We start from the raw sequence: 27682 nt of genomic DNA on the forward strand, positions 1-27682 counted from the left end.
TACAACAAAATACAAGGAGACAGAATTTTATACTATTAAAGATTTATTGTTTTTATGCCTTTTGACAAAGCAATCATAAAAATACTTCTCAAAAATATTTTCTTCTGTTTCCACTAGAAAAACAAGATCCCCCCCCCCCCCACATAAAAATAGAATTTTTTTTTGTACAAAATTTAGAGCATCACAAACATAAATCACAAATGTTATAATGTAATCAGGTAATGATTTCACATAGTAAAGAAGAATTTACAAACTCCCATAAGTCACATTTGGAAACTGTCAGATAACACACTAAATAAATATCCTGCATTCAAATGAAAAGTATTATTAAAAAAAAATTAAAAATTAAATAAAAGATAACTTATATTATTAACTGCGGCAATAAATTGTGAAAGTTTGCTTATTTTTTTGGAAGGGAATGAATGTGTATACAATAACGTTTTGTAGACCCTCAATTACCATATATACTCGAGTATAAGCCGTTTTTCAGCACAAAAAAAATGTGCAGAAAACCCAAACTCGGCTTATACTCGAGTAAAAAAAAATATAGGTTTTACCAGGTTTTTGTGGTAAAATTAGGTTCCTCGGCTTATACTTGAGCCGGCTTATACTCGAGTATATACAGTAACTAAAAAATGACTCATTAATTATTGATATTAATATTATTGACAGAGGGTCTCAACTGTGCAATAGTTTTTTCACATCATTTAGTCCTCCCGTGTGTAAATGTGTACTCAAAACTAACCGATATTCGTAGAAGAAAAACTAGGGAGCATTTTTTCTAGTTTGGTTTATCTTCTGTATTTTTAAAGGACGTCTACCAATCGATTTACCGATGATAGACGTGTCCTCTTGAGGAATTATTCTACACCGGACCTCTATACACCGTGATTTTGGTAATGTGGAGAAAAATTATGCAAAATCAGTCTGGGGCTCTCCGACAACGTCTCTGGAGCACCTCATCTTATAATTTATTTACCCCCCCCCACCCATTACTCTTCCAGTACGGCCTAGTCGCCGATGTCACCTGCAGACGGGTGGGACCAGGCATGACTTGTAGCTTAACGGGGGACTGAATAAATGAAAAGACGAGGCCGGTGAAGTGGCTTGAGTGCCCCAGACTGATTAGCATAATTTTGCAATATTTCTATTTTGACGAAATCTCAGCGTAATGTTATAAAAAAAAAATCCTGAGTAAAATAATTCCTCAGAAACTGGTTAGTAGATGGATAATTGATGGTAGATGTTCTTCAAATAGCTTCTATTGTCCACCGGATCCTTCATCCCTCCTGTTAAAGAGGACATTTCCCTTTCTCGAAAACCCAAGCTTTTCATTCTTAAAGGGGTTGTACTTGACAATCTCCGTCAGCTCCATAGAGATGAACGGGGCTTCCCACGCATGCGCAAAAGGCTACTCTGATCATCTCGGGGTGCGACGAGCACATTGGACCCCTATTCTTGTGATCCCTGAGACCCCCACCAATCAGCAAGCTAGGTCCTATTCTGTGGATAGGGCCTAACTTGCTTCGTGGTCAACCCCTTTAATAGCTGACTGCAATATATTTGATCTATTTGGGCATTCAGTGGGAAGGTTTTTCTGGCAGATGGGAGGTGCTAGTTCATCTGCTCCAGCCCAGGACCACATATTTAAGGGCTTATTCACACATCAGTATACGATCCGTGTTTGGAACCTGTCACCAGCTAAAAATTACATTTATAATGACAGGTTCGCTTCAAGCAAACATGGCAGCTGCAAAAATCTGCTTTAAACATTCCTCTATTACACTTTACCTCCTACGTTGTTTTCCTTTGTTTTAACTTTATTTAAAAGCATTTTATATAAAAATGGACAAAACATGATTTTAAAAAGCCATTTAAACATTTTTTTTTTTACCATGTCTTAAAGACACCAATTTCATTTGAGTTCAGTATTATCCGGAATAAGCATCATATGTCTGTAGATCATAGCAATACAGGCAGTCCCCGGGTTACATACAAGATAGGGTCCGTAGGTTTGTTCTTAAGTCGGAACTGTATATTTTATAATTGTAGATCCAGACAAAATTTTTTCTTTTGCCCCAGTGACAATTGGAGTTTCAAAATTTTTTGCTGTAATTGGACCAAGGATTATCCATAAAGCTTCATTACAGACACCTTACAGTTGAGCATTGCAGTCTGGGACTATAGTAACATCCAGAGAGCTTTACCAGAGGTCACAGAGGGCAGAGGGGTCCGTCTTTAACTAGGGGTCGTCTGTAAGTCGGGTGTCCTTAAGTAGGGGACCGCCTGTACTTCAATAAGTTTCTATTTTTTTTGCAGCAACTTGACATTAAGTTAGAAAGAATTTAAATTAAGGTGCATAACTATTGGTCTACCAGGACCTCTTATAGTAACCACCGCTCGGCCCCTCTGTACCATGAATAACATGTCACACTACTTATCATCTAAATTAGATACACACAAGGATGACAATACATACAAAGTGGCTTGACCAGCAACCAAAGGACAGAAACATACATACATATACATAGATTTTAACGAAGATTTAAAACAGATGATCACATAAATAATCAGGTTTGATTTATCATTCTGAACACCTTTCTCTTTCTTCGTCCTACACCAGAGTCTGATATATTGTCAATTGTAATGCAGTTTACCAATTCACCACTTATAATCCCATAAGGCACAGACAAGAATAACAGGAACACCCATAGCAGAGTTTTAGACTTCATAAACTTCCAAACGGAATTCACCAACCCATCAGCTGTCATACAGCGAGAAATAAGGGCGATCAGTAGTAACTGTATCTCTTCACAGTAAAATAGATCAGCTTCTCTCCTGGAAAAACCATTTTTGGAGATCAGAGTCTGAGCAGGGTCTCAATACAGGCGCAGGGTTCCCCATTACAGTCGTTTTCTCAGCTTGGACACACTTTTGCGTTTGCTGGTGCAGCAGAGTTCCATCCTGTTTACAAGGGGCATTTGTTAAAATAATTATCTTTTGTTCTTTGCTCGGAAGCTGAGAAGGCTTAAACAGATACAAACTTAAACAGATACAAATACTTACCTATGCTCCTCTGCATTCCGATCCTGGTGGTAATAATCTTTAATCTTCACATGCTGGGATCACCTAAAATGAAACTTATAATTAGCAGCCCGGAGTGAAGGAACGAGATGTCCGGCGCTTCGGGCTGCTAATTATTCACGCCTGCTGCGTGACGTCACCTCCCTCACATGAGGTGGACATTTCGTCCCTGCACTCTGTGCTGCTAATTATAAGTTTCTTTTTTAGGTGATCCCGCCGTATCAAGATTAAAGAAGAACACCACCAGGAGCTGGATGAAGAGGAGTGTAGGTAAGTATGTGTATCTGTTTTATTACACTCCAGGTTTTCTTTATATGAAAATTCTATATGAATATATATATACGGCAACGTAACAGTGTCCACTATCTCCGCTCAAATTATCAAAGGCTTAATTGGTCTTCTTTAAAGGGGACCTGTCACCCGATTAATCCCAAAAGTAAGAAGCTCCCTAGCCCTACCACAGTAATAGCAGTGTTAAATCGCTAGCTTTATCGGAGCATACCGATAAATCTAACAAACACTGCACTACATAAGCCCTCCGAATGCAGGACCAAGCTTACTGTGGTCCGACGTATTCATGAGGGGGTGGTCACAAGAGGCATGAAGCCTTGCAGTCACCGCAGGCATATGGTGTGGGAGGGGAGGTCCGGGAGAGAAGCTAAGGAGAGGGGAGCACCTCATGACTACACCGGACTGCTGTAAGCATGGTCCAGGGTTCGGAGGGCTATGTAGTGAAGTGTTTGCTAGCTCCTAGAGGGATTATTTGGGTGACAGGTCCTTCTTAAGAAATCCTTATAGCTATAAATTACTCTGCAATTTCTTTCCCAGCAGTCCTAAAAACATTTAAAGGAGTATTCTCATCTGGGCATTGACATTCAATTTTATTCATCCTCCATATACATAATTGGATGTTATTAAAAAATGTACATATGTGAAGATAATTTACCATAAATTCCATTGGCAACAAGATGGCTGTCCTTGGGTACGACCACCACCCACCACTAATGGAGTGATCACACAAAGAAGCAAATTGTTTTTGCTCATGAAATGGCTGGGAGTTACTGCAGGTCCCACAACCGTCCTGTTTTAATGAACGCTGAATCTAGGTGGTCAGACAGGACTCAATAGCCAATGTCTGGCCAACAATACCAGGGTGTGTGGGTGGTCGTATCCAGGGACAACAATCTCATTTCTAAGGTACAACATGACTATATTTATGGGAAATAAGACAAAAAATGAGCTGTGAATAAATGGATGTTATGGAATGAAAGTCTGTTTTTCATGGATCTTCATAAAATAAAATCTATAGGTGATGCTTTAAAAACATACTTCACTTTTTAACAGATTGGATGCACAGTCCTTTAATGTAATGGTTGAGGGCACTGATCCACATTTACTTAATTCATACTTTATTAGCCTCCTGTACAGGCCCCTTACATAAATTATTACCCTTTTAAACTAACACATTTACCTTCCAAAAACTACCATCTCCAATATTATACAACGGAAAGAGGTACCTACCTAAAACGACTCGATAAACCAATACTAAACTTTCTATGGACCAAAAACAAAATAAAACTAGACAAGGGTAAAAAGTGACATTCCACACTTGCTTCTTAAGGTTGGAGGTCTCTTCCTTTCTGAACAAACTACAAAAACTTTGGAATAAAATGTGCTCTAAAGGTTTTTGTGTTGTTATTTTTAAGGAGTAAAGAAAAGCCCAATTTTGATTACCCTTCTGGGTACTGTAGTCCACTCATTCCATTTAACACCTTAGGGGACATGTATCTGTATCTTGACTTGTCTTTTTATCCCTTTTTTTGTATAAAAAAACTTTTTGGACTTTTTAGGTGCATTTTTGCGACCACGCAAGGGTCTTAAAGGAAATCAACCAGTGAAAAAACATTTTAAAAAACTAGAAATACTCATTTCTGCTCCTCTTCATCTTGATCCCAGCACTGTCTGACGCTTGCCTTATCACATAAAAAAGAAACTTATAATTAGCAGCACGGAGACAAGATGTCCTTTGCTTTGGGCTGCTAATTATGCACGCCCCCGCACCTCCCTCCCCCATGCTGGTGGAGGGAGGTGAGTTGGCACCTCTGGAGTGATGTCACCTCCTTCCATGGAAGCTGCCGAGGTCGTACATAAATAGCAGCCCGGATCGCCGGACATCTTGTCCTTGTGCTCTGTACTGCTAATTATGTGTCTTTGTGTCTATGTGAAGTCAAGACTAGCGACGGAGAGCGCCTGGATCAAGATGAAGAGGAGCGGAGGTGAGTATTTCTAGGTTTTTTCAGTTTTTTTAGTGGTTGCTTTCCTTTAAGAAGTTGGTCAGTGGGTGTGTCTGCTGCAGTGTTCCTAAAAATGACTCTTTCCGAGACAGATGTTTTCCTTGTTTTGTGACTTTTTTTTTTAGAGCAAATTAAAGACTTTTTAATTGCAAAATGGAGAACAACTGACTCCATGCTTGGTTCCATAAAAAAAAACAGTGACAAGGAAAAACAAGGCAGAAGACAAATGATGCATGTGCCCCCTTAAGTAATAACTTAAGGAATTTTGTACTTTGGCAGCAGCTGTCTTATATTTGAGTTGACTTTCAACTAAACTTCTTGTGTTCTTTTCCATATCAGTTTTGCTGTCATGTATTTTTTCTTGCTTAATCTTAAATGTATTTACTGTATGAAAACCAAATGGCTACAAATCTGCCGGGTCTACTTTCTAAATTAATTTATAATGTACTTTTTAATAAAATAAATAAAACAATATAAGCTGCACATTTCCTGAATGTAGCAAGAGGCCAATTGTAGCAGAGGTTGGACAATAGACTCATAAATGTTATTAATACTATAATTTAACATCTCCCTGCCAAAGAGGGAAATTATGTGCAAAGGAGCATATATATATATATATATATATATATATATATATATATACTGTATGGGGCGTAACTTGGGGGGGGGGGGGTGCAAAGAGGGCGGTTGCCACCGGACCAACATGCTAAGGGGGCCCATAAGGTGTCACTTAATCATACAAGAAGACTATTACCATAGACTGTACATTATAGTCGGGGGCTGGCACAGACTTTGCAGTGGGGTCTATCAGCTTTAAGTTACACCGCTGATGTTAACTATTTACTAAAGAAACCATAGAGTCACCCAATGTCATGTTATTTTAATAGTTAGACGTACCTCTCTGAAAATAAATATCTGGTTTTCTGGCACACTTTTTCCATTTTCTCGACATAAGAACATTGTTAACTGGTCCGAGTCTTTGTCGATAGCTGCACAACCTTCAGGTTGTCGTGTGTTGTACCGGATTTCATTATAAGACGTATACTCAAAAAACTGAAAAATGTAAAGAGTCTATTAGCAGTTTTATTAATAAAGGAATTGATATATCAAACTACTGACCATTGTGGAATATAGACCACATATGTGACAACATTAATCACATGTAGACTGGGGCATAATATGGGGGTAGCAACTATAGCAGCTGTTACAGGGCCCGCAGTGTCAGGGGGCCCTGGCATCCAACCGGACACACTAAAGAATGGAGGATGTTACACCATTATATAAATATTTATGCTGCACATTGTACACCTTAATATGTACAGTATATAAAAGTGCACAGCATGGGCTTGGTGACGGAAGAATGACAGGACTAGGGATCCCTCATCTCTAATTCCTGCCATGTACTTCCCCCATGTGGTCAGCAGATGTGTATAAGTGTATAAATGTATATATCAGTGTATAATGTGTATAAATGTTTGCATATACAAATATGTATATTTTATGAGGGGGAAGGGGGGGCTCCATTCAGTAGTCCGCTATGGGGCCCTTCCTCTCCTAGTACCGCCCCTGCTTGTACATATATATTATAAATTTGTACAAAGCTAGAACAGTACATGTAATCATGAAGGTGTTTCACTTGTATCCTGCCCCTTACCTGGTTCTGCCCCATGCCGTGACAGGGGTATAGAATAATCTTTTGTCCAGTGACATCGTTCTCATTTGGAGGATTATAGTCGAAGCAGAAGTTAGCCATTCCCTTACTTTTGAGCTGTAAATCGAGAATTGTTATAAGAGGAAACAACTTTAATACTTTATTTGTTAAAAGTTAGTTACTCTATGTTATGTCATCCTTTAGTTGTTCCTCCAGATGTGTGTCCCTGGCTAGTCCAATACTGTCCTATCATGGCTGCCACTCATAGTTCAAACTAGTGCCAACATGCACTTGGAAATTAACCCTTTACATATGGTACATACTTGGGTATAAGCCAAGTTTTTCAGGACGATCTTTGTGCTGATTAGCTTATTTCATAGTTTATACAGTTGAAAAAAGACACTTGTCCATCAAGTTCAACCAAGGAAGGGAAGGGACTCAAGTATACTCAAGTATACCGTATTTTTCGGACTATAAGGCGCACAAAAAATCCTTTGATTTTCTCAGAAATCAAAGGTGCGCCTTATAATCCGGTGCGCCTTATATAGGAACCTAGACATTTTAGTAGGCATTTATTGAGGGTGCGCCTTATAGTCCCAAAAATTTGGTATTTAAAAAGTAAACTTAGTATTCACCCCCTGCAACCTCTTATCCCCCCCCCCCATCTCCTCTTCTAGTCTTTGGGTCCCCGGCAACGCGGGCAGAGGACATAGAGATGTGAACGTTTCAATAACAGGAAGTGGGGCTTTGGTGGACGTTTCATTAACAGGAAGTGGGGCTTTGGTGGACGTTTCATTAACAGGAAGTAGGGCTTTGGTGGAGATTTCATTAACAGGAAGTGGGGCTGCTGTGGACATTTCATTAACAGGACATTTCATTAATAACTCTTGTTGTGGACATTTCATTAATCCCCCATTTTGGGAAAAATTATTTCATAACATCAGAATCATACCATCCCAAAACTGCCTGCATTGTCTTCTGGGACATGTATTTCTGGGTAAATATTCTCCAAAAACCACTTGAACGATTTACACTGCAGTTTCTCCCTTAATTGCCTTCTCTCCGTCACATCTCCATAAGGTTCCTGAAATAAAATAAATAAATAAAAATACATTTGCCAGCAATCTGACATTAAAACCACCTGAATACAAACATGGGCAATACTGGGTCAACAACAGAGGTCCGGTGTTCTTTTTTGTGGCCCATTTGTCATTGGACGACGCGTTTCAACACATCTTGTCGAAATGCCTCGGTCTGTGACGCTTAGCTCTGTGTACCTTACGTTTGTAAACTTTATATGGAGAATAAAAAAGAATTTTACTGCCTAACTGTGTCGTGCTGGACTAATGGATATATTCCTTGCGAGTGTTCACATTTGCTCAGGCTCTGGACCAGTCCGTGGGCACCACTAGAGGCTGTGGAGGATATTGTTAGTGGTGAGAGCCGGGCATGGAGGCACACGTTGCCTTTAAGGTCCATTCACACACCGACGACAGTAGACAAGCGTAGGAATATGACCTTGAGACTTAGGCATTTGGATTAATGGCCATGTGTCTAAATGTGCTAGCTGTTGCAACAATGGCCAACACAAGAACAAAAAAACATGTTCGCGTAGCCCAAGTGTAACATTTCTCTACAGCACCAACACAAGGAAAAATTAGGAAGGAATGAATGGGCGGACTGATGCCTCCAAGGAGAATTATAGTAATGACACAGAGCCCCCAATTATGGATATTAATTAAAAATATGACGCAGAACATCTTAAGGAAGGTGTATTTACAGCATAGTATGAGGAACAGAAAAGAAATGATTCTTGGTATACGTTAACACCTTAACGCTCTGCGCCGTAGCTCTACGGCGCAGAGGTATAAGGGATGTATGAAGAGGGCTCACGGGCTGAGTCCTCTTCATACAGAGGTGGGGGTTTTTGCATTTTGCACAAAACCCCCACCGCTAATAACCGCGGTCGGTGCTTGCACCGATCGCGGCTATTAACCCTCTAAACGGGCGCCGCCATCTTTTTTTTCGATCGCCGCGCCCCCGAACGTCATCGGGGGGCGGCGATCGGTTACCATGGTAGCCTCGGGTCTTCTTTTGACACGAGGCTACATGGTTTATGCAGGTTCGTTACAATGAGCCAGTGGCTCATTGTAATGTATGACCTGCAAAAATGCCATATATTGCAATACTGTAGTATTGCAGTATATGGTAGGAGCGATCTGACCATCTAGGGTTAATATACCCTAGATGGTCTAAAAGATAGTGAAAAAAAAAAGTTTAAAAAATAAAAAAAATTAATAAAATATTAAAAGTTCAAATCATCCCCCTTTCCCTAGAACGGATATAAAACATAACAAACAGTAAAAACCACAGACATATTAGGTATCGCCGCGTCCCAAAATGCCCGATCTATCAAAATATAAAAACGGTTACGGCCGGCGGTGACCTCCGAGGCGGGAAATGGCGCCCAAATGTCCGAAATGTGACTTTTACACCTTTTTACATAACATAAAAAATGAAATAAAAAATGATCAAAATGTCGCTCAGACCTCAAAATGGTAGCAATGAAAACGTCGCCTCATTTCGCAAAAAATGACCCCTCACACATCTCCGTGCGGCAAAGTATGAAAAAGTTATTAGCGGCAGAAGATGGCAAAATTTTTTTTTTCTTTTTTTGTACACATTCGTTTAATTTTTGAAAATGTATTAAAAAACAATAAAACCTGTATAAATTTGGTATCACCGCAATAGCACCGAACCAAAGAATAAAGTAGGCGTGTTATTTGGAGCGAAGAGTGAAAGTCGTAAAAACTGAGCCCACAAGAACGTGACGCACGTGCGGTTTTTTTTCAATTTTTCCACATTTGGAATTTTTTTTCAGCTTCGCAGTACACGGCATGTTAAAATAAATAACATTACGGGAAAGTAAAATTTGTTACGCACAAAATAAGCCCTCACACAGGTCTGTACACGTAAAAATGAAAAAGTTATGGATTTTTGAAGTCGGAGAGCGAGAAATTAGCCGAAAAACCCTCCGTCCTTAAGGGGTTAAACGGCGTCCTAGCAAGAATCTTACCAAACGGGCATGCGGGTTTCGGTGGTAGTAAAGCTCTTTATATTCATCCATCCAAACTTCTGCTGCCCTAACACTATTGGCTAGTGCTTTACTACGAGAGTACGGGGCTTGTTTTGGAAAGACGTGTCCAACATGAGAACACGGGTGAACTTCGAGTGTCCCACCACACTGCCAGATCTAGTAGAGCAAAAATAGATTAAGAAAAAAACAACACACAGACAATTTGATTCTACTTATCGTTAAGGTTTAAAGGGAATCTACCACCAAAATGAAGGATTGTAAACCCTGCACACTGACATACTGGTGTGTTTTCCCCCTCTGGCAGGATCTACTCTTCTTTCAGCTTCTTATGAACATGTTTTTCCAAAACATGGCTTTAAAATTATGCAAATGAATCTGAGGGATTCCTGGCTCCATAGCTATTAATTGAGCCTGGAGCCCCTCAGTCTCATTTGCATATTATTTAAAAGCCTTATTTCTGTAAAAATAAGGGCATAAGATGATAATAAAAGACCAGAACCTGCCAGAGGGGGTACATACCAACATGTAAGTGTGCTTGGTTTACAGTCCTTCATCCTGGTGGTAGATTTCCTTTAAATAAGTATTTCTATCTGATGTGATGACATATTGCTAGACTATTCCATCACTTTCAGGGGGGGTTCTATCATTTGGGAAATCTATTAATCCCAAGAATGAAAGGAAAGACATTATTCTTTTAGCACTTGTTTAATGCTGTTTTTCATGAACAGTCTCATTCCTGGTCCCTCAGCTGTACAGATAACCGCAGCCAGTCACACTTGCTTGATATATCCTAGTGAAAATGTGTTACCTGGACCATCATTGGTCATTTACACCACATAAATTCCCTTCCAGAAGGGACTGGCTAAGATGAATAGACATGTACTCTACCGTAGTGCGGCACCTGCTGGCGATTGCTTAGACAGGTTATACTGTCCAGTATCTTTCAATTCATATGATCCCAATACTGCATAGCCCCACTTTTCCCCTTGGTTAGCATAGAAACTCCTTCTTAGGGTACAAGGCTGAGGATAATCCTAATATGCATACCTGTCCCGTCGCCTTACGTCTTCTCTTCTTCTGCCAACCATTCCTCACATCTTCATATCTTCCCCACCCTTCTCACCTTCCCTTCCTGGTCATGGGAATCTCGTTACAAGGGCGAGCCCATGTACCAGTCTCATGCATATTTTGGATCTGTGCTTAGCTGATTTCATTTAAGCTTTTACAGGCTATGTACAGGCTTTACTATGGGGACTATGCTGGACTTGCTTGTACAGCCTTTGCTTCACTACTCTACGCTGGACATGGGGGCCTTAAAGGACATCTACTACCAGGATCAAGGATTGTAAACCAAGCACACTGACATACTGGTGTTTGCCCCCTCTGGCAGGATCTGCTAATTTTTAAGCTTTTATGCCCGTGTTTTCAAGGAAAAAGGCCTTTAAAATTATGCAAATGAGCCAGCAGGGCTTCAGGATCCATTATCACCTATGGAGACTGGAGCCCCTCAGGCTCATTTGCATATTTTAAAAAGCCTTTAAGAAAACACTGCATAAGAAGCTTAAAGAAGAGAAGATACTGCCATATGGGACAAACATCAGTATGTCGGTATGCTTGGTTTACAAGCTTTCATCCTGGTGGTAATGTTCTTTAAACTTATCAGTTGTTACGGTGTACTGACCTTTTACAAATTCTATGGCCTCGGACCAATGATGTTTTATGTTCTTTTTCCTCTGTTGCTTTGACAAATGTATACATTTTCTTTTTATGTGTTGTTTTGCTAAAACTGTTTAGTACATATATCCTAGTGTAAGGCCATAACATAAGGAAAACCTTTCCATAAGAAAAACAATATGTCTTACTCTGAATGAGAATTCCAGGTTTTCTCCTCCCCACACTTCCATTCCGGTATCATAAGATCCCAGGTAATCAAAATACTTCTTGCTCACAGAGAACAACCCACCAGCCATGGTTGGGGAACTAAGAAAATAAAGTTGTTAAAAATATAATAGTAACAAAGAATATATATTTTTAATTGACATATTTTTATTGAAATTTGATCAGTTTTTAAAGCCAAAACACACATCAAAAAACAAAAGAACCCCAACCCCTAACAAAGAACATATTTATGCTTTCAAATACCATAAAGTTGTATAGCAGTAGGCCCGCTGTCCTGGGGTTGTGCTCCGACCTCTCCTTTGCACTGTATAGTTAATCTCTTGCTCACTCTTGCCGCTTGCATCTCAGAAACATCTCCAGAATCCGTCGATTTCTTACAATTTAAACTTCTAAAATGCTGATTGTTGCTCTGATTCACTCTCGACTAGACTACTGTAACTCCCTACTAATCGGTCTTCCACTCACCAAACTCTCTCCTCTCCAATCGATTCTTAATGCAGCAGCCAGGCTCGTCTTTCAGGACAACGCTACATGGATGCCTCCAGTTTGTGCCAGTCACTGCACTGGCTGCCTGTCTCCTTCCAAATACAGTTTAAAATAATAACCCTCATCCACAAAGCTCTGCATAATGCTACATCTCCCTTTCTCTCATCTCAGTCTAAAGCCCAACCCGTGCTCCACGATCTGCCAGTGATCTTAGATTATTCTCTTCCTTAGTTCAAAACTCTCCCCCACGTTTTCAGGACTTCTCCCGAGCTGCAACAATTCTCTGGAATGCCCTTCCACGTTCTATACGACTAATACCCAACCTCCAAAGTCCTCATAGACTGCAAGCTCTTGCGAGCAGGACCCTCACTCCTATTGTTCCATATGACTGTTATTACTCTGTTATGTAATATTTTATTTGTATATGTTCCCTAAAATATGTAAAGTGCTACGGAATATGATGGAGCTCTAGAAATAAAGATTAATAGGAATTTAAGATTAAAGATTGCTAGATGTTACATTATAAAAGGAGCCTTACACATCCTAAAGCTCTAATAATATTTTCCATACTGTACATACCTTATGACATCAATTGGGGATCGTCTGCGTTTTTGTTCTCTTTCTGGGACTACATGCCAAGTAAAGACAAGTCTCCAATCAAAACCTCCAATTTGAGGCTCTCCAGCATTGCCCAAGTACTCAAAGGTATTCCAGTCAATCACATCAATTACAGGGCAAATAACAGCAGTTTCCTTCTCCCGAATCCTGATGAGAAAAATTACCTCATGTCAACTTGTTACTTTAGTGGGGATCCACGAGGAATTGTCCCGTTCTGGCAGGCGCTGCCACACTTTTAATAGAAGGGTAAAACACAACGCGTTTCGGCTCCGAGCTCAGTTGAAAATTACAGAGATCACATTCCGAGGACTGTACCTGTAGTTGCCAGATATATATATATATATATATATATATATATATATATATATATATACACACACCCTTCTTTGACTGGGTCTGTGAGTACTATATACTCTTTTCTTTATGCTGCTTGAATCTAAAGCCTTAATCTATAGCACTCAAGCAGTTTCCCAGTCTTTCTCTCCATACCACCTGAGCAGACATGTGACGTACTAGTACGTGTTCATAATGTGACCACTCTTCCTCATCTACAATAACGAAGAGGCGCACTAGCGGTGAGCATGGGAAAGGTCTATTTAATAGCATGGAAAGCAATTGCACTACCTATGTCCGGAATAGTGTGATCATAGGGCATGTCCACAACATTTGCCAGAAGTCAGCAAGTACACGGTGACATCTAAGGCAGTGAGGTGTTGCCAGGTCTTCTGTCTCTTATCTGAATGGAGAGGAAGGTTTTAAACTCTATGGGACTGACCGAAATAGAAGAGAACACTACTCTGCTATCCACAACTTTCTAAAATCCAATCTAAGCAGTTAGTAACATCAATGTAGAGGTCACTGCTAGGACCATTGGCTGGTTCTGTCGTTACTTGCCACATGATGGTGTGTAGCTCACAAACCTGCAGGGGTAAAATTGAATTCCCTCAAACACATAACTGCACTCAACCCCTTTAAAAGGAAATCTACAATCAAAATCCATCATGATAATCCAGGGACACCTACTAATAGATCCAGCCACAGTGACTGTGGTATCTTCATATATTAGGCCTCCTTCCTTCTAAAATCACCTTTGAAAATTATGCTAATGAGCTAGAAGGCCTCTGGGGGGGAACCTCTCTGTTCTGTAGCTTCACAGGCTGTTACACTGTATTGGAGCACATCCCCCTTTCACTGTGTGCTACTACTCCCTGCTGACATGACATAACAGCAGGCAGAGCGAGGGGCAGGGGGGAGGTGAAACAAGCTACTTAACAGTGTAACAACCTCTGAATCCAGAGAATGGAGGGGCTCATTAGCATAGTTTTAAATGTTTAGATGGAAGGAGGCTATGTATAACAAATATAAGAAGATTATCCTTTAAGTAAAGATCCAGATATATATTAAAAAAATCTGTTCAAAAGGTGTAAAAATACACCTTAAAAAATTAAAAATACTCTTATAAATGCATGTTTTATACCCTTCCAGATGTTCACCTACCTCTCCATTAAAGGTTCCAGCCATCCCTCATGACATTCACAATGACAGTCAAGAAAGGTGAGAACTTCTCCAGTTGCTTTAGAAGCCCCCAGTAGTCGCGCTCGTACCAGACCTTCCCTTTTGTTTGCACGGATTAGTCGGACCTTCTTAAGCCCCGAGATGTGTCTTTCCAGGGGTTCTTTCAGATGATCTACAATCATATTTATGTGTTACTATTAATACAGAGTAACCAGAAATGAAGATTTCTATTATAATTACGTAGCACTTATCATAGGGGGCATATACATAGCTTACAGTCTATGAGGATGAGGGGGTGACACAAGAGCTTACAGTCTATGAGGATGAGGGGGTGACACAAGAGCTTACAGTCTATGAGGATGAGGGGTGACACAAGAGCTTACAGTCTGAGGATGAGGGGGTGAAACAAGAGCTAACAGTCTATGAGGATGAGGGGTGACACAAGAGCTTACAGTCTATGAGGATGATGGGGTGACACAAGAGCTTACAGTCTATGAGGATGAGGGGGTGACACAAGAGCTTACAGTCTATGAGGATGAGGGGGTGACACAAGAGCTTACAGTCTATGAGGATGATGGGGTGACACAAGAGCTTACAGTCTATGAGGGGGTGAAACAAGAGCTTACAGTCTATGAAGATGAGGGGGTGACACAAGAGCTTACAGTCTATGAGGATGAGGGGGTGACACAAGAGCTAACAGTCTATGAGGATGAGGGAGTGACACAAGAGCTTACAGTCTATGAGGATGAGGGAGTGACACAAGAGCTTACAGTCTATGGGGTTGAGGGGGTGACACAAGAGCTTACAGTCTATGAGGATGAGGGGGTGACACAAGAGCTTACAGTCTATGAGGATGAGGGGGTGACACAAGAGCTTACAGTCAGCTATCAGCTGCCATCTTATATACAAAGTCCAAAGTCAGTAGGACTGAAGAAAAGCCTGGAGCTTGGTATCTGGTGTTTGCTGGATAACATATGGGAGGAGGACCTAGGAAAGACCATGTTTGAAACTTTGGAGGTTGGGTATTAGTCTGATAGTCCAGGGAAGAGCATTCCAGAAAATTGGTGCAGCTCGGGGGAAGTCCTGGAAACGTGCATGAAAGGTTTGAATTAATGTCACTGGCAGACCGAGGAGCAAGGGCCGGTTAAAAGACCGAGATGAGAGGTAGGGAGGTGCATAATTATACAAAGCTTTGTGAAGGAGGGTGATATTTTAAACTGTTTTCAGAAGAAGACGGGCAAGCAGTGCAGTGACTGGCACAGACTGGAGGCATCCGTGTAGATTTTAATCTGCAAGATAATACTGGCTGACACATTAAGAATAGATCGTAGAGGAGAGAGTTTAATGAACGGATCACTGATTAGTAGAGGGAGAAGAGAAGAGGACCTAGGACTGAGCCCTGAGGAACCCCGACAGTGAGAGGAAGAGGAGAAGAGAAAGATCCAGTAAAAGAGACACAAAGAGATCTTCCCCTTCATGTCCAATATCTCCACACCTCACTATACCTCACCTGCTGGCAGGTTTTTAATAATAATCATATTTCCTATATGTACAGGGTACTATTTATTACTTACCTTTGTCGCTATAGTCATCAACGAGGATAATTTCCTCAAGGAGGATGTCTGGTGAGGTTTCCAAGACACTGTGGACAGTCCGGAGGAGCGTTGTCCAGGCCTCATTGTAAAAGGCAATGACAACAGATGTTCTGGGTAACTTATAGTAGTCGTATTTCACAGTCTTGCACCTGTAAACAAAATAATGTGATGTTAGAAAAAAAGTCTAATTTTGTTTTTACTCCTTTAACCCATTCGCGCACCACAATGTTCTATATGGAGAGAGATCACGGGCTGAGCTCTCTTTATAACACAGCTGACACCCACCTCTAACCGCTGCGGTCAGGGTTGGCACCGATTACGTCAGTTAACCTTTTAAGAGGCGCGGTTGAACCTGACAGTGCTGCCGGTGGGTGCCGCCATCTTGGATGCCTGTTCGGTGCTCCCCGTGTCATTATCGGAGGGCGCCGATCGGTTGGCATGGCAGCCGACAGTCTCAGAGATTAGCAGTAAAATTAAAATACACTGCAATACATAGTATTTGTAGCATATTGTATGAGAGATTAAAACTCCTAGGGTTGAATAATAATAATAATTTAAAAATACATATTCAAATTTTTTTTAAAAAGTAACACACTAGAGCACATATAAAAAAAAGATTATTTCCAGCTGTGAACACCAGAACGAAAAATAGCGCAATTGTCAGAATAGCTGCCATCTGGAAATATTTTAATAAAAAATGATCAAAGGTCATAAAATTCCCGAATTTATACATATTAAAATGCCAGCAAGTGTTGCAAAAAATGACACCTTACATAGGTCCATACACCGAAATGTGACGAGAAATCAGTAATTGGCTAAAAAAAATTTGTACAAAATATTTTTATTTGATAAAACGTATATAAATTTGGTTTCCCAGTGATCGTACTAATCCAAAGAATAAAGGAGGTGTGCCATAGGGAGTGCACCCTGCACTTGGAAGGGAAATTACATTAGATGGAATATTAAATTGTATAAATGTATACCCTTATACATATGTACGCAAGACCTGTACATCCATGGAGGGTCACAGAGGTCTATAGATAACTTTCATTATCATGTATATAGGTGAAACACATCCCGGCCCATTCATTGTATATGCAAGTCCTATGTAACGTAGAACACCTCGCCATCTCAGGTAACACTAAAGCTTTTGTCTGATGAAATGAGGAAACTGAATCACACCCGGATTATACTATGCAGTGCACGGCTAGTAGCTTGTGGTTCCTTGATGTAAACTATGATAAGATCTGCACCCTAACAAAAATACCAGCTCAAGTTCTCAAATTTAAACCCCCTAATGATGTTTACACAATAAAGATAATTTTTAACCCCTTACTTTACAATTTTACTTATTCCAGAGTGAGAGCAGAGAATCTACGCAGACACATTATGATTCTTCTAGTGCTATGAGAAGCTGTGTGCTGACAATGTGCTTAGATTATAAGGGTACTGGGTTTATATACACTTTAATTTAGCTTCTGAACATTGTACTAGTAACTGAGGTTTAATGTGGATAAATGTAAGGTTATGCACCTGGGGGCCAATAATCCAAAGGCAAAATATGTCCTGGGGGGAGTAAATCTGGCAGAGTCCCTTGTTGAGAAGGACCTGGGGGTACTAGTAGATCATAAATTGAATAACAGCATGCAATGTCAATCAGCTGCCTCTAAAGCTAGTAGGATCTTGTCATGTATCAAAAGTGGAATGGACTCTCGTGATAGGGATGTAATATTACCACTATACAAGGCACTGGTTCGGCCACACCTGGAATATGCTGTCCAGTTCTGGGCACCGGTCCATAAAAAGGATGCCCTGGAGCTGGAGAGGGTTCAACGTAGAGCCACAAAACTGATAAGGGGTATGGAGGGTCTTAGTTATGAGGAAAGATTAAAACAACTAGATTTATTTAGTCTGGAAAAGAGACGACTACGAGGGGACATGATTAATTTATATAAATATATGAATGGTCCATACCAAAAATATGGTGGTAAGTTGTTCCAGATTAAATCAAATCAAAAGACGAGGGGGCACTGTCTCCGTCTGGAGAAAATAAGGTTTAATCACCGGAGGTGACAGGGCTTTTTTACTATGAGAACTGTCAATCTGTGGAATAGCCTGCCTCAGGCGCTGGTCACAGCAGGGACAGCGGAGAGCTTCAAGAAGGGTCTAGATGCCTTTTTACACCTAAATAACATTGATTGTTATGCTATATAGGATTGTTTCCCCTAAATCCCTTCCTCATCCAATCCCTACCCTTCCTTGGTTGAACTCGATGGACAAGTGTCTTTTTTCAACCGTATAAACTATGAAACTATGAAACTGACTCATAGAAAAAGAGGCATGAGATGGATATAAGATACAATGAAACACCCAGCTCTGCTAGATCACCTATACAACTTGTAGTTTGTAGAGTAAACTCAACACGGTGTTGCTTTCCAGCAGGAAGTACTTGTGTCTTTAGAGTGTGTGTGAGCTTGTCTTGTAATGCAGGGGGGAGGGGCAGGAGGCAGGGAGCACTGCATCGTGCAGACAAGAGAAGCTATTAATGAGAAAAAACTGCCCAGGCTGCACTGGGCGCAACCGGATCCTGGGACCCAAACGGGAAAATTAATTGCACACCCCAGCTATAAGAGATAAAACCCCCTAGTATTATTAGCACTTGAAGTACAGACAAGATTTGCATAAAGGTGGTGGGATTTCCGCCACAACAGGGTCAATGGTAGATTACAGCAACAACAAAGATGCAGCAGTTCAGTGCTAAACTGAACCATAACAAGCGAAAGTCCATATTGGGTAAAGGGATTGGACCTATTTTAAACCCTTTTACAGGTTTGTCTTCTATTCCTGCGCTTTTCCTTTATAATACCTTGTAACCAATTGCAGAGGATTTCCCTGTGAAGAGATTATGAGTGAAATCCTGTCCCACAGCCCAGAGTAAAGAGTTTTGCTCTGCTAAAGGAGATTGTTGAAAGTCCTTCACTCAAAAGCAATTAAAGGATTGGCATGTAGAGAAGCGCGTCACCCAAGAGAAACAAGGGCAGGGTGTGTCCCGGGCCGGACTCACCGAGTACAACAGGTGCAACTTACAAGACCACACAAAATAATGTCTAACTCACAAGTAACTTATATCCATATCAACTCATTGGTTACTTGTTCTGAAGCCGGGCAACAAAGATTCAGTTTATAACTTTTTATGTACAGTCAGATACTGTAGCTGCACATAATAAAAGAATAAAACTTCTAATGAGCGGTTTTATACCTATAATTAAAAAATGTTAATAATCAGTAATGAGGCTCTTATAACCCGATGTAAAGATATACACAGTCCCTGGGTTACGTACAAGATAGGTTCCATAGGTTTGTTCTTAAGTTGAATTTGCATGTAAGACAAAACTGTATATTTTATAATTGTTGTTCCAGACAAAAAAATTTTTTGGCCCCCGTGACAATTGGAGTTTCAAATTTTTTTGCAGTAATGGGACCAAGGATTACCAATAAAGCTTCATTACAGACACCTTACAGCTGATCATTGCAGCCTGGGACTATAGTAACATCCAGAGATCTTCACCAAAGGTCCCAGTGGGCAGAGGGGTCCGTCTTTAACTAGGGGTCGTCTGTAAGTCGGGTATCCTTAAGTAGGGGACCGCCTGTGGTGGAAGTTTCCTCTTTTCAAGTAATCCGTCATCTTTCCAAAATTCATCAAATTATTATATTGTGTGAGGCTACATTCACACGAATGTGTGCCCACCGTACCGTAGCGGGCACATGTCGGCACCCAGGAGAGCAGGAGGGGGTGAACTCTGCTCAACCCCACCCCTCTCCATAGTGATATATGGCGCACATCTTTCTCCTAGCTATGGAACGGTATGGCGTCGCACGTTTGCTGTACCGTACCGCTCCCGTATGGCGCCATGTGAATATAGCCTTAGACTGCATCTACAAAATTTATGCCCGTACGGTTACGTCCTGGTGGGCATACGTCCGGTGACCCCTCCCCTCTACAAAGAAATGCATTGCGTACGAGCCGTAACACAGGGAAAGATAAGACATTTCCCATCTTTTCCCCATGTCCTGAGTGGTACGTGCGGCACCGTATCGCTCTGTGTGGCCATTGCCATCTATGTCCCACAAACGGTAGTGTGAATGCAGCCTCAGGGTGAAATTCATAAATCGATATTTAGAATAGAATATTTAATCAGGTTTTACACGTTGATTACATCATACACTATGCTCATTTTTTCTTTACATCAATAAAAAAGCAAAAAGAAACCAAATTCGTGGTGTCAATTTTATCAACGTAAAAGCAGGATCCAAGATAAGAAAAGCAGCCTGGAGGCTACATGTCTTAGGCAATATTTACTTTACATGTAGTGTAAGTGTTCGCTGCCAACACAGCAGAATGTTCTTTTTTGTACACGTCTTTAGTTATGAAGGAAACAATGGAAGGACACGTTGTCTGTAAGGAGCTGTATAAATATAATCACAGTAAAAAAAAAAAACTATAGGACCAAAAGAAAGGATTAGATTTTTTTTTCAATTTTTAGAAACAGTCCATCGGCCATATTAATATTACAGATTATCATCACAGATATTAATTCTCTTATTCACCGAGGAAAGGATCCATCATGTGAAAAGTTATTCAACAAGTAAAAAAGGAAAAAATGGCACTTAATGGGAGGGAAGAGTGAAGCAAGAGCGGGCACTAGGTGACGGGCTGTTTCGCGCTAATCCAGCGCTTATTACTGTCTAGAGGCAGATTCACAGGCTGTTACAGTGTGCACATAACACTCCCCCCCCCCCCCATCCCAATGTGTACTGAAGCTTCCTCTGCTGCAATGAGATGCGCAGAGCAGGAGCAGCGGGGGAGGGTGAGACAGTGTAAGAACCTCTGAATCTACAGAGGGGTCCTGGGAACCTCCTCATTAACATGAAGTTAAAAGTTAGGGCCCATTCAGATGCGCTTCCGCAAAAAAAGTGGGTGTGCTTTTTGTTAGTGTTCAGTCCGTATTGTATCCTCATCCTTTATTTTTACACCTACAAAAATAACTGATGGGTTTCTAATCTACTTTTTGCACTGACCATCAGGCAGGTTTACCAATACAAGATAACCAAACAAAATTTGTTATCACAGTAAGGCCCCTTCCACACTTGTGAGTGTGATGCGAGTTCAGCGTGGAAGGGGCCTAAAGCCGGGTTTTGACGTATAAAATAGAAAGGTTTCAGGTGCAGAAGGAGACTAGATAAAAAGAGTCTTATCCCTTATGTCGCAATACCAAATTTTGCACAGCCGCTCTCGTGACTCAGGGAACGTGATAGCTAGATTTTGAGCCAAAAATTTCACCCCGCACTTTCCAACATACACTTATTAGGCACCATATACAGGAGCCATTGTCTGCTGCTGCTGTGGCAGTTAGAAGCTGACCCGGGATTGGTTGTTATTTTTCCTCGGGTCGTTAATATGAGCTCTGAGCTTTGATTGGTTACTATAGGCAATGAGCATAAGACGCTTATGGCCTCATGCACACATATAAACGGCTGGAATACGGCCACCAATGTACATGGTTTAAAAATATGGAGCATGTGCTATTTTCTACAATATTTACGTTCCATACGGCCCATAGAAGTCAATGGGAACATTTAAAATGCGGGTTAAATACGTGCTGCATACGGTTGTGCTGCCATATATATACGTGCAGTATCCAGAACCAGTGGGAGGAGCATTCTGTCAGCCAGCCAATAGTCAGCCATCTATCATCTACCAGCCCACCGTATTTTAAATGGATACGGTGCAATACATTGCCAAACTGTTGCAATACGTCCCGTATTTATGGCCAGAATACAGTCATATACAGAACAGAAAAGAGCATACGGTTGTGTGCATGAGGCCTATGAGGCGAGGTAAGATGGATAGAAAGAGACAGATGGAGAAATACAGAGGGAGAAATACAGAGACAGACTGACAGAGAGAGAGAGAGACATGGAGACAGTCTGACAGAGAGAGACGTGGAGACATTTTATTTACTATCCCAGGCAACACCGGGAGCTACAGCTAGTTACTTATACACATAAAGAAATCTATAGAACTTCCTTGTAAAAAAAATTCTGAATTATAAGAGACATGAATGCTACCTGCTGACCTCAGCACTAGGCCTGTCACATTGTATGCGGATGAAGCAGCTAAAGTTCAAACAGCCACTTACCTGAAGATAAAGGGAAAGGAATGAAACATAACCTGTCACCACCATTGTCAGGCCTATTTTAGACTTCTTTTAGGTCTCTGTCTTGTTACCTTTTTTTCCCCTAAATATTTAGGAGACAACTGCGTATAAAGACTAGCACAGGGGGCACCTACCACCCCGATTCTACCTATAAAGGTAGAAGGGGTGGTAGGTGGAGAGGAGAGCCCTTTTTTGGGCTAATCCTCACGTCCCGGGTGTCTTTTAGAAAACTTTATTGCAGGTATATGCTAATTTTTTTTATTCGGCTACTGGGGCGTGGAGTAGCCGGACATGAGGCTACTAGTCGTGGCTACTCCACGCCCCAGTAGCCACGTTACTCCGCCTACCAGGTAACCTTCGGTGCGCAGCTCCTGGTAGCATGCGCAGTAGTTCCGGCCCCGGAGCCGCGCAGCCGAAGATTACCTGGTAGGCGGAGTAACGTGGCTACTGGGGCGTGGAGTAGCCGCGACTAGTAGCCTCATGTCCGGCTCCTCCACGACCCAGTAGCCGCATAAAAAAATTAGCATATACATGCAATAAAGTTTTCTAAAAGACACCCGAGACGTGAGGATTAGCCCAAAAAAGGGCTCTCCCCGCGTCCCATTCATCCACCTACCACCCCTTCTACCTTTATAGGTAGAATCGGGGTGGTAGGTGCCCTTTAAGGGGTTTTTATGGACATCAGAATTGATGGCAATGAATGTCTGATCAATGGGCATCTTTGACCTCTAAATAAATGTAATTTTTTTTTAAATTTTATGCCTATACCACACCAACTATTTTACTGTTCACTGCAGGGGATGGGCCCTGCTTCACCTTAAAATTACATATTTACACACATATACATAAAGCCTACACACAATACAGTACAGCTTACACACACATATACATTCACATACTTTATATATATACTTTATACTATATACTTTATGTATATAGTATATACATTCACATACTTTATATACATGTACATACACATACTCGTACAGTACAGTAACCCTTACATGTCAGATGTTATATATTCACATTCACACAGTACAGTATATATACACATCATGCACATACAGTATATAGGCTGCAGCAAATATAAGTCATATACACTCACATAGACAGTATAGACAGTATATACATAGAGGGTAGAAGACAACAGATAAGAAAGCAGCCCAGTAGCAAATGTGAGACTGCAAATGGCAGACAGCAGGAGATTCACAGTCCAGATCTCCCTTTCCTCCACTCCCCCAGTATGTCTTCTCTGAACCGACAATGGGGCTTAGCTTGACGTGAACAGCAAAACATCTATACACTTCAGAAGATCCTCTGCTCTTAGCAGTGTGTCAGGTCGGGTGACCGGGCCCCCTGAAACTCTGGGCCCCATAGCAGCTGCTATGCCTGTAGTTATGTCCCTGGTTCACCGATACTCTACACCTGGTGTTTATATATCTTCCTTTCATTAGATGGTGTTTTCCAAGCATTGTGAATAAACCACCATTCAGGCCGAGTCCTTTCATCCTGATGAATGAATTTCCCTGTTGCTTTGCTGCTTCTCTCTCGGCAGGACTCCACAGGAAAGGTTCTGTGTGCCGCAGACTCTACATATGTCTCCAGCTTCTTACACATCAGCTGTTTATTGTGTTTGCAATCTGCCATAGAACCCAGCGTGAAGCTTTCTATACAATCCACAGGTAAAATACATTTGTATGGCTATATGCAACATAGCTCCAGCAAACAAGGCAGTTCAAGCCTGGAAAGCGGCAGAAATCACATTGGGGCATAAATCCTATGAGGAACCCTATGACTTTATTTTGGTAGCCATTTAGCCTTTCTTCAACTAAACCATATATGAGGGCCTGTTCTTGTGGGAGGAATTATATTCATAAATGACCCTATTTTAGTACATACAGTGTCTGTAGAGCAGTTATAGAGAACCTGTCAAATTAATCCCAAAAACGAAATATATTTTCATAAACTGCCATCAGAAACTTTGTGCCAATCCCTTCATTGTCCCTCTACATGCCTGTAAACTTAAACAATCAGGTCCTGAGGCTGTATGCACAGAGAGACGTCCAATGAGCATTTTCTTGTTCAGCAGTCCAGCTTATTCGTCATCTCATTCAATCTCAGGCACAGCCGCACCTCCCAGTCGTTGACTGACACTCCCGATTCTGGCTCCCACACCCCCTGCACCCTGTGTGTGTACAAGATACTCCTATACACATGACTGACAGTCTATATGATGATGTGACACACACCATATGTGTGTACGAGAGATTCACCTGCTACAGGATGCCGCCCATGTGGATGGGAGAAGAGAGCAAGTAGTTGTGTAGCTAATGTTTGTCTCTATCATACACTGGCAATACTTTACTATACATTACACCAGTCGTGGATTATAAAATAGGTGGTTTGGGCAGTAGCCTTCTAGGGGGCCCATGGCCACCCTAACCACATACCAATTTTTTTGTGAAAAGGGCCTTCACACATGGAATTCTTGAACAAAAGTTTCTGCTCTCAATATACATGTATACAAGAGTCATTTCAGGACCTTTAAAGGTCCCCCATAGGTCCTAAAACCGCAGATTGAAAACAGCTGAAGGGACGCATCCACCATTCAAGAAGCTGATTCTAATACCATATGTAGGACGTGATTCCAGACTTGTAGGGGCTATGATATTCATACATCCCAGAGCCCATGGCAGTCTTAATCCGCCCCTGCATTACATACAAAAATGAGCAGGGGTAGGAGAGGGACGGGGTTACAAGCGTGACATCACTTTCTCTCTCCATATACCTTGGTTCATTTGCATAATACAGAAATGATGATTTTACAATAATTAATGTATGGATCAACGAGATAAAGGCTGGGATGGGATCCTTGTGAGCTGCTCCAACACGTAGTGGTGACAGGACTAGTGACACAGACCTGATGACAGGTGCCCTTTAAAGGAAACCTACCACTTGAAGTGGCAGGTTTCTGATGGAAATACCGGGCACCAGCTCAGGGTGAGCTGGTGCCGGAGCTTATTTTAGTTAGTGTTTTAAACCGCGGTATCGCGGTTTAAAACACTTTTTAAACTTTATAGCCGGCGCAGGGAGGTACGCGCTCGGCGCTTACCGTGCGCGCGGCTACATAGGAAGTGAATGAGAGCCGCGCGCATGGTAAGCGCCGAGCGCGTACCTCCCTGCGCCGGCTATAAAGTTTAAAAAGTGTTTTAAACCGCGATACCGCGGTTTAAAACACTAACTAAAATAAGCTCCGGCACCAGCTCACCCTGAGCTGGTGCCCGGTATTTCCATCAGAAACCTGCCACTACAAGTGGTAGGTTTCCTTTAAAAAGGTATTTCCTCTATGGTAGGAAGGTGATCTTGTTAAATTGGAAACCCCCTCCCTTGCTAAATGGATCTCGCTGATCAATTCGATTTACAATGCGGATCTACTGGTTTATAAGCTAACAACCTATGGTGCCAGAGATACTCCGGGTCAATTCTCCTTGATTTGGGATGTGTAGTTGGCTGCCCAGATTACCTCAAAATTGGAGTAGGAATAGCTTGTATGTGTGTGGTGTGAGTGGTATTTGACAAAGTATATTGGAAAACTAGTCCTCCAGACTCATTGGCCATTGCCTGTAGTGAAGGATATCTCTTTACCATAGGTTGGATAAGGCATATTTATGTCATAATACAATATTTACCAGGTTGTCCCTTCCTCTTTTCACTGATGTGAATATACTGCATCACACTCCTTGCATTTTTACACTGCACTCTCTATCCTCCAAACACCTCTAATAGCATTTTAGAGGAGCAGAAGGGGTTGTCCAGCCACAACACATTTTCCCATATCCGCAGAATTGGGGATAACTTCCGACCCCCACGTATCATGAAAACAGGGTTCCATTGCACCTGAATGAATGGAAATGACATCAGACTGTAAGTGGCACTTATGGAAATAGCTGAGGACTGTACTCGCCTCTTCGCCAGAGCAGCGGGGAACTCGTGTGACCATGACCCCCGATCCTTGTGATCTGTGGGATCAGCTAATTATCCCTTATTCCGGGTAGGGCAAAACTTGGTGTGGCTGAAGAGTATTTAAGTAGCTTATGGATATATCTGAATATGTAAAGATGCAGCAAAAATCCAAAGACAGGAAAGTTCTACAAGAAGTACGAGTTGGGACTTACATTGGGTTCCATCTCTCCTCCAGCCGGCGATGTAGTGAGATCTTGTCGCTGAGGTAGATGTTTATCTGATGTTTGCTGATACTTTCCTCTTCTAGCTTCTTTTCTTCCCCCTGAAGATTGAGCCTCACTGGACGCCCAAACTCTCCCAAGGCATTTGGGTCCAATGGTGGCTTTTCATACACTGGCCTCTTCAGCTGTTCATAGTCTAGCTTCTGGTCAACAGGTACTTCTCTACGTTCATGATGCTCCTCACCTTTAAAATCCTCAGAATTGTGGGTATTACTGCTGTCTGTATCCTTACTTAATAATAGAAAACCAAAGAAGAAGATACCGACGATAGCAGCCAGTACACAGAGACCCTTCCTTCTTCTCAGTGGTGGCCAAGCGGGGACCAGTCCACGTCGCCTTTTAGTCATAACTATAATCCCAGTCACACTTCCAGATGTGGAATAAATAAGTACTTCCCCGCTACAATAAAGTAAAGTGTGCCGAAAGTACACAAAGTAGTATCTATTCCAGATAACAACTATAACAGCTCTATAGTACTAAACAACTAGTATCATCCTCTACTGAGACATACAAAGTAGTAACCCTACCAGATAACAACTATATAGTACTAAACAACTAGTATCATCCTCTTCTAAGACATACAAAGTAGTAACCCTAGCACTATAGTACTAAACAACTAGTACACACAGATAAAATTACTGAGAGTTTATGAAAACAAGGACCCCTAGTGCAAAACTGTCTAACCCCTGATAATAGTCAGACTGGGAGCTTTAATATGACCCTCCTCCAGCAATAACTTATCTACCATCAGAGAGGAAGTGAAATGCTCAAACACTTGTAACTATATGGAAATGTAAACTCTCCAGAGCAGCCACGTACTAATGCTACATGAAGTTACCAGCTATGCCTACTGCACGCCGAGCTGTAGAAGCGCAGTCCTCCCGGGCACAGCACTGTCCCTCTGGTCCTAGGATCCTGGTGGCACGTAACTCCTGGAGCTCTGCTCGCACTTCCCTCACTCCCTCCCTGAGGCAGCACCTC

At 41.5% G+C, this 27682-nt stretch overlaps 1 protein-coding gene across 1 annotated transcript; it reads right to left on the reverse strand.

Moving 5' to 3' along the window:
- Positions 1–121: 121 nt before the first annotated feature.
- Positions 122–27682, reverse strand: LOC140117405 (polypeptide N-acetylgalactosaminyltransferase 12-like). Its single transcript, XM_072134125.1, has 10 exons — positions 26633–27682; positions 16219–16388; positions 14627–14816; positions 13091–13276; positions 11989–12106; positions 10106–10282; positions 7982–8113; positions 7033–7146; positions 6276–6431; positions 122–2964 (listed from the first exon to the last, which is right to left on the reverse strand). Exons 1-10 carry the CDS (start codon positions 27046–27048, stop codon positions 2827–2829), a joined length of 1797 nt encoding a protein of 598 aa, XP_071990226.1. The 5' UTR covers positions 27049–27682; the 3' UTR covers positions 122–2826.

This window comes from Engystomops pustulosus, chromosome 2 (assembly GCF_040894005.1).
Source record: "Engystomops pustulosus chromosome 2, aEngPut4.maternal, whole genome shotgun sequence".
NCBI lineage: Eukaryota > Metazoa > Chordata > Amphibia > Anura > Leptodactylidae > Engystomops > Engystomops pustulosus.

Coding starts and splice junctions, on each gene's coding strand:
- LOC140117405 (XM_072134125.1), bottom strand. CDS start 27,048: ATGACTAAAAGGCGACGTGGACTGGTCCCCGCTTGGCCACCACTGAGA. Junction 10,283..11,988: donor ACCTGGAATTCTCATTCAGA/GTAAGACATATT, acceptor TTGCTCTACTAG/ATCTGGCAGTGTGGTGGGAC. Junction 8,114..10,105: donor GAAACCCGCATGCCCGTTTG/GTAAGATTCTTG, acceptor ATTTTATTTCAG/GAACCTTATGGAGATGTGAC.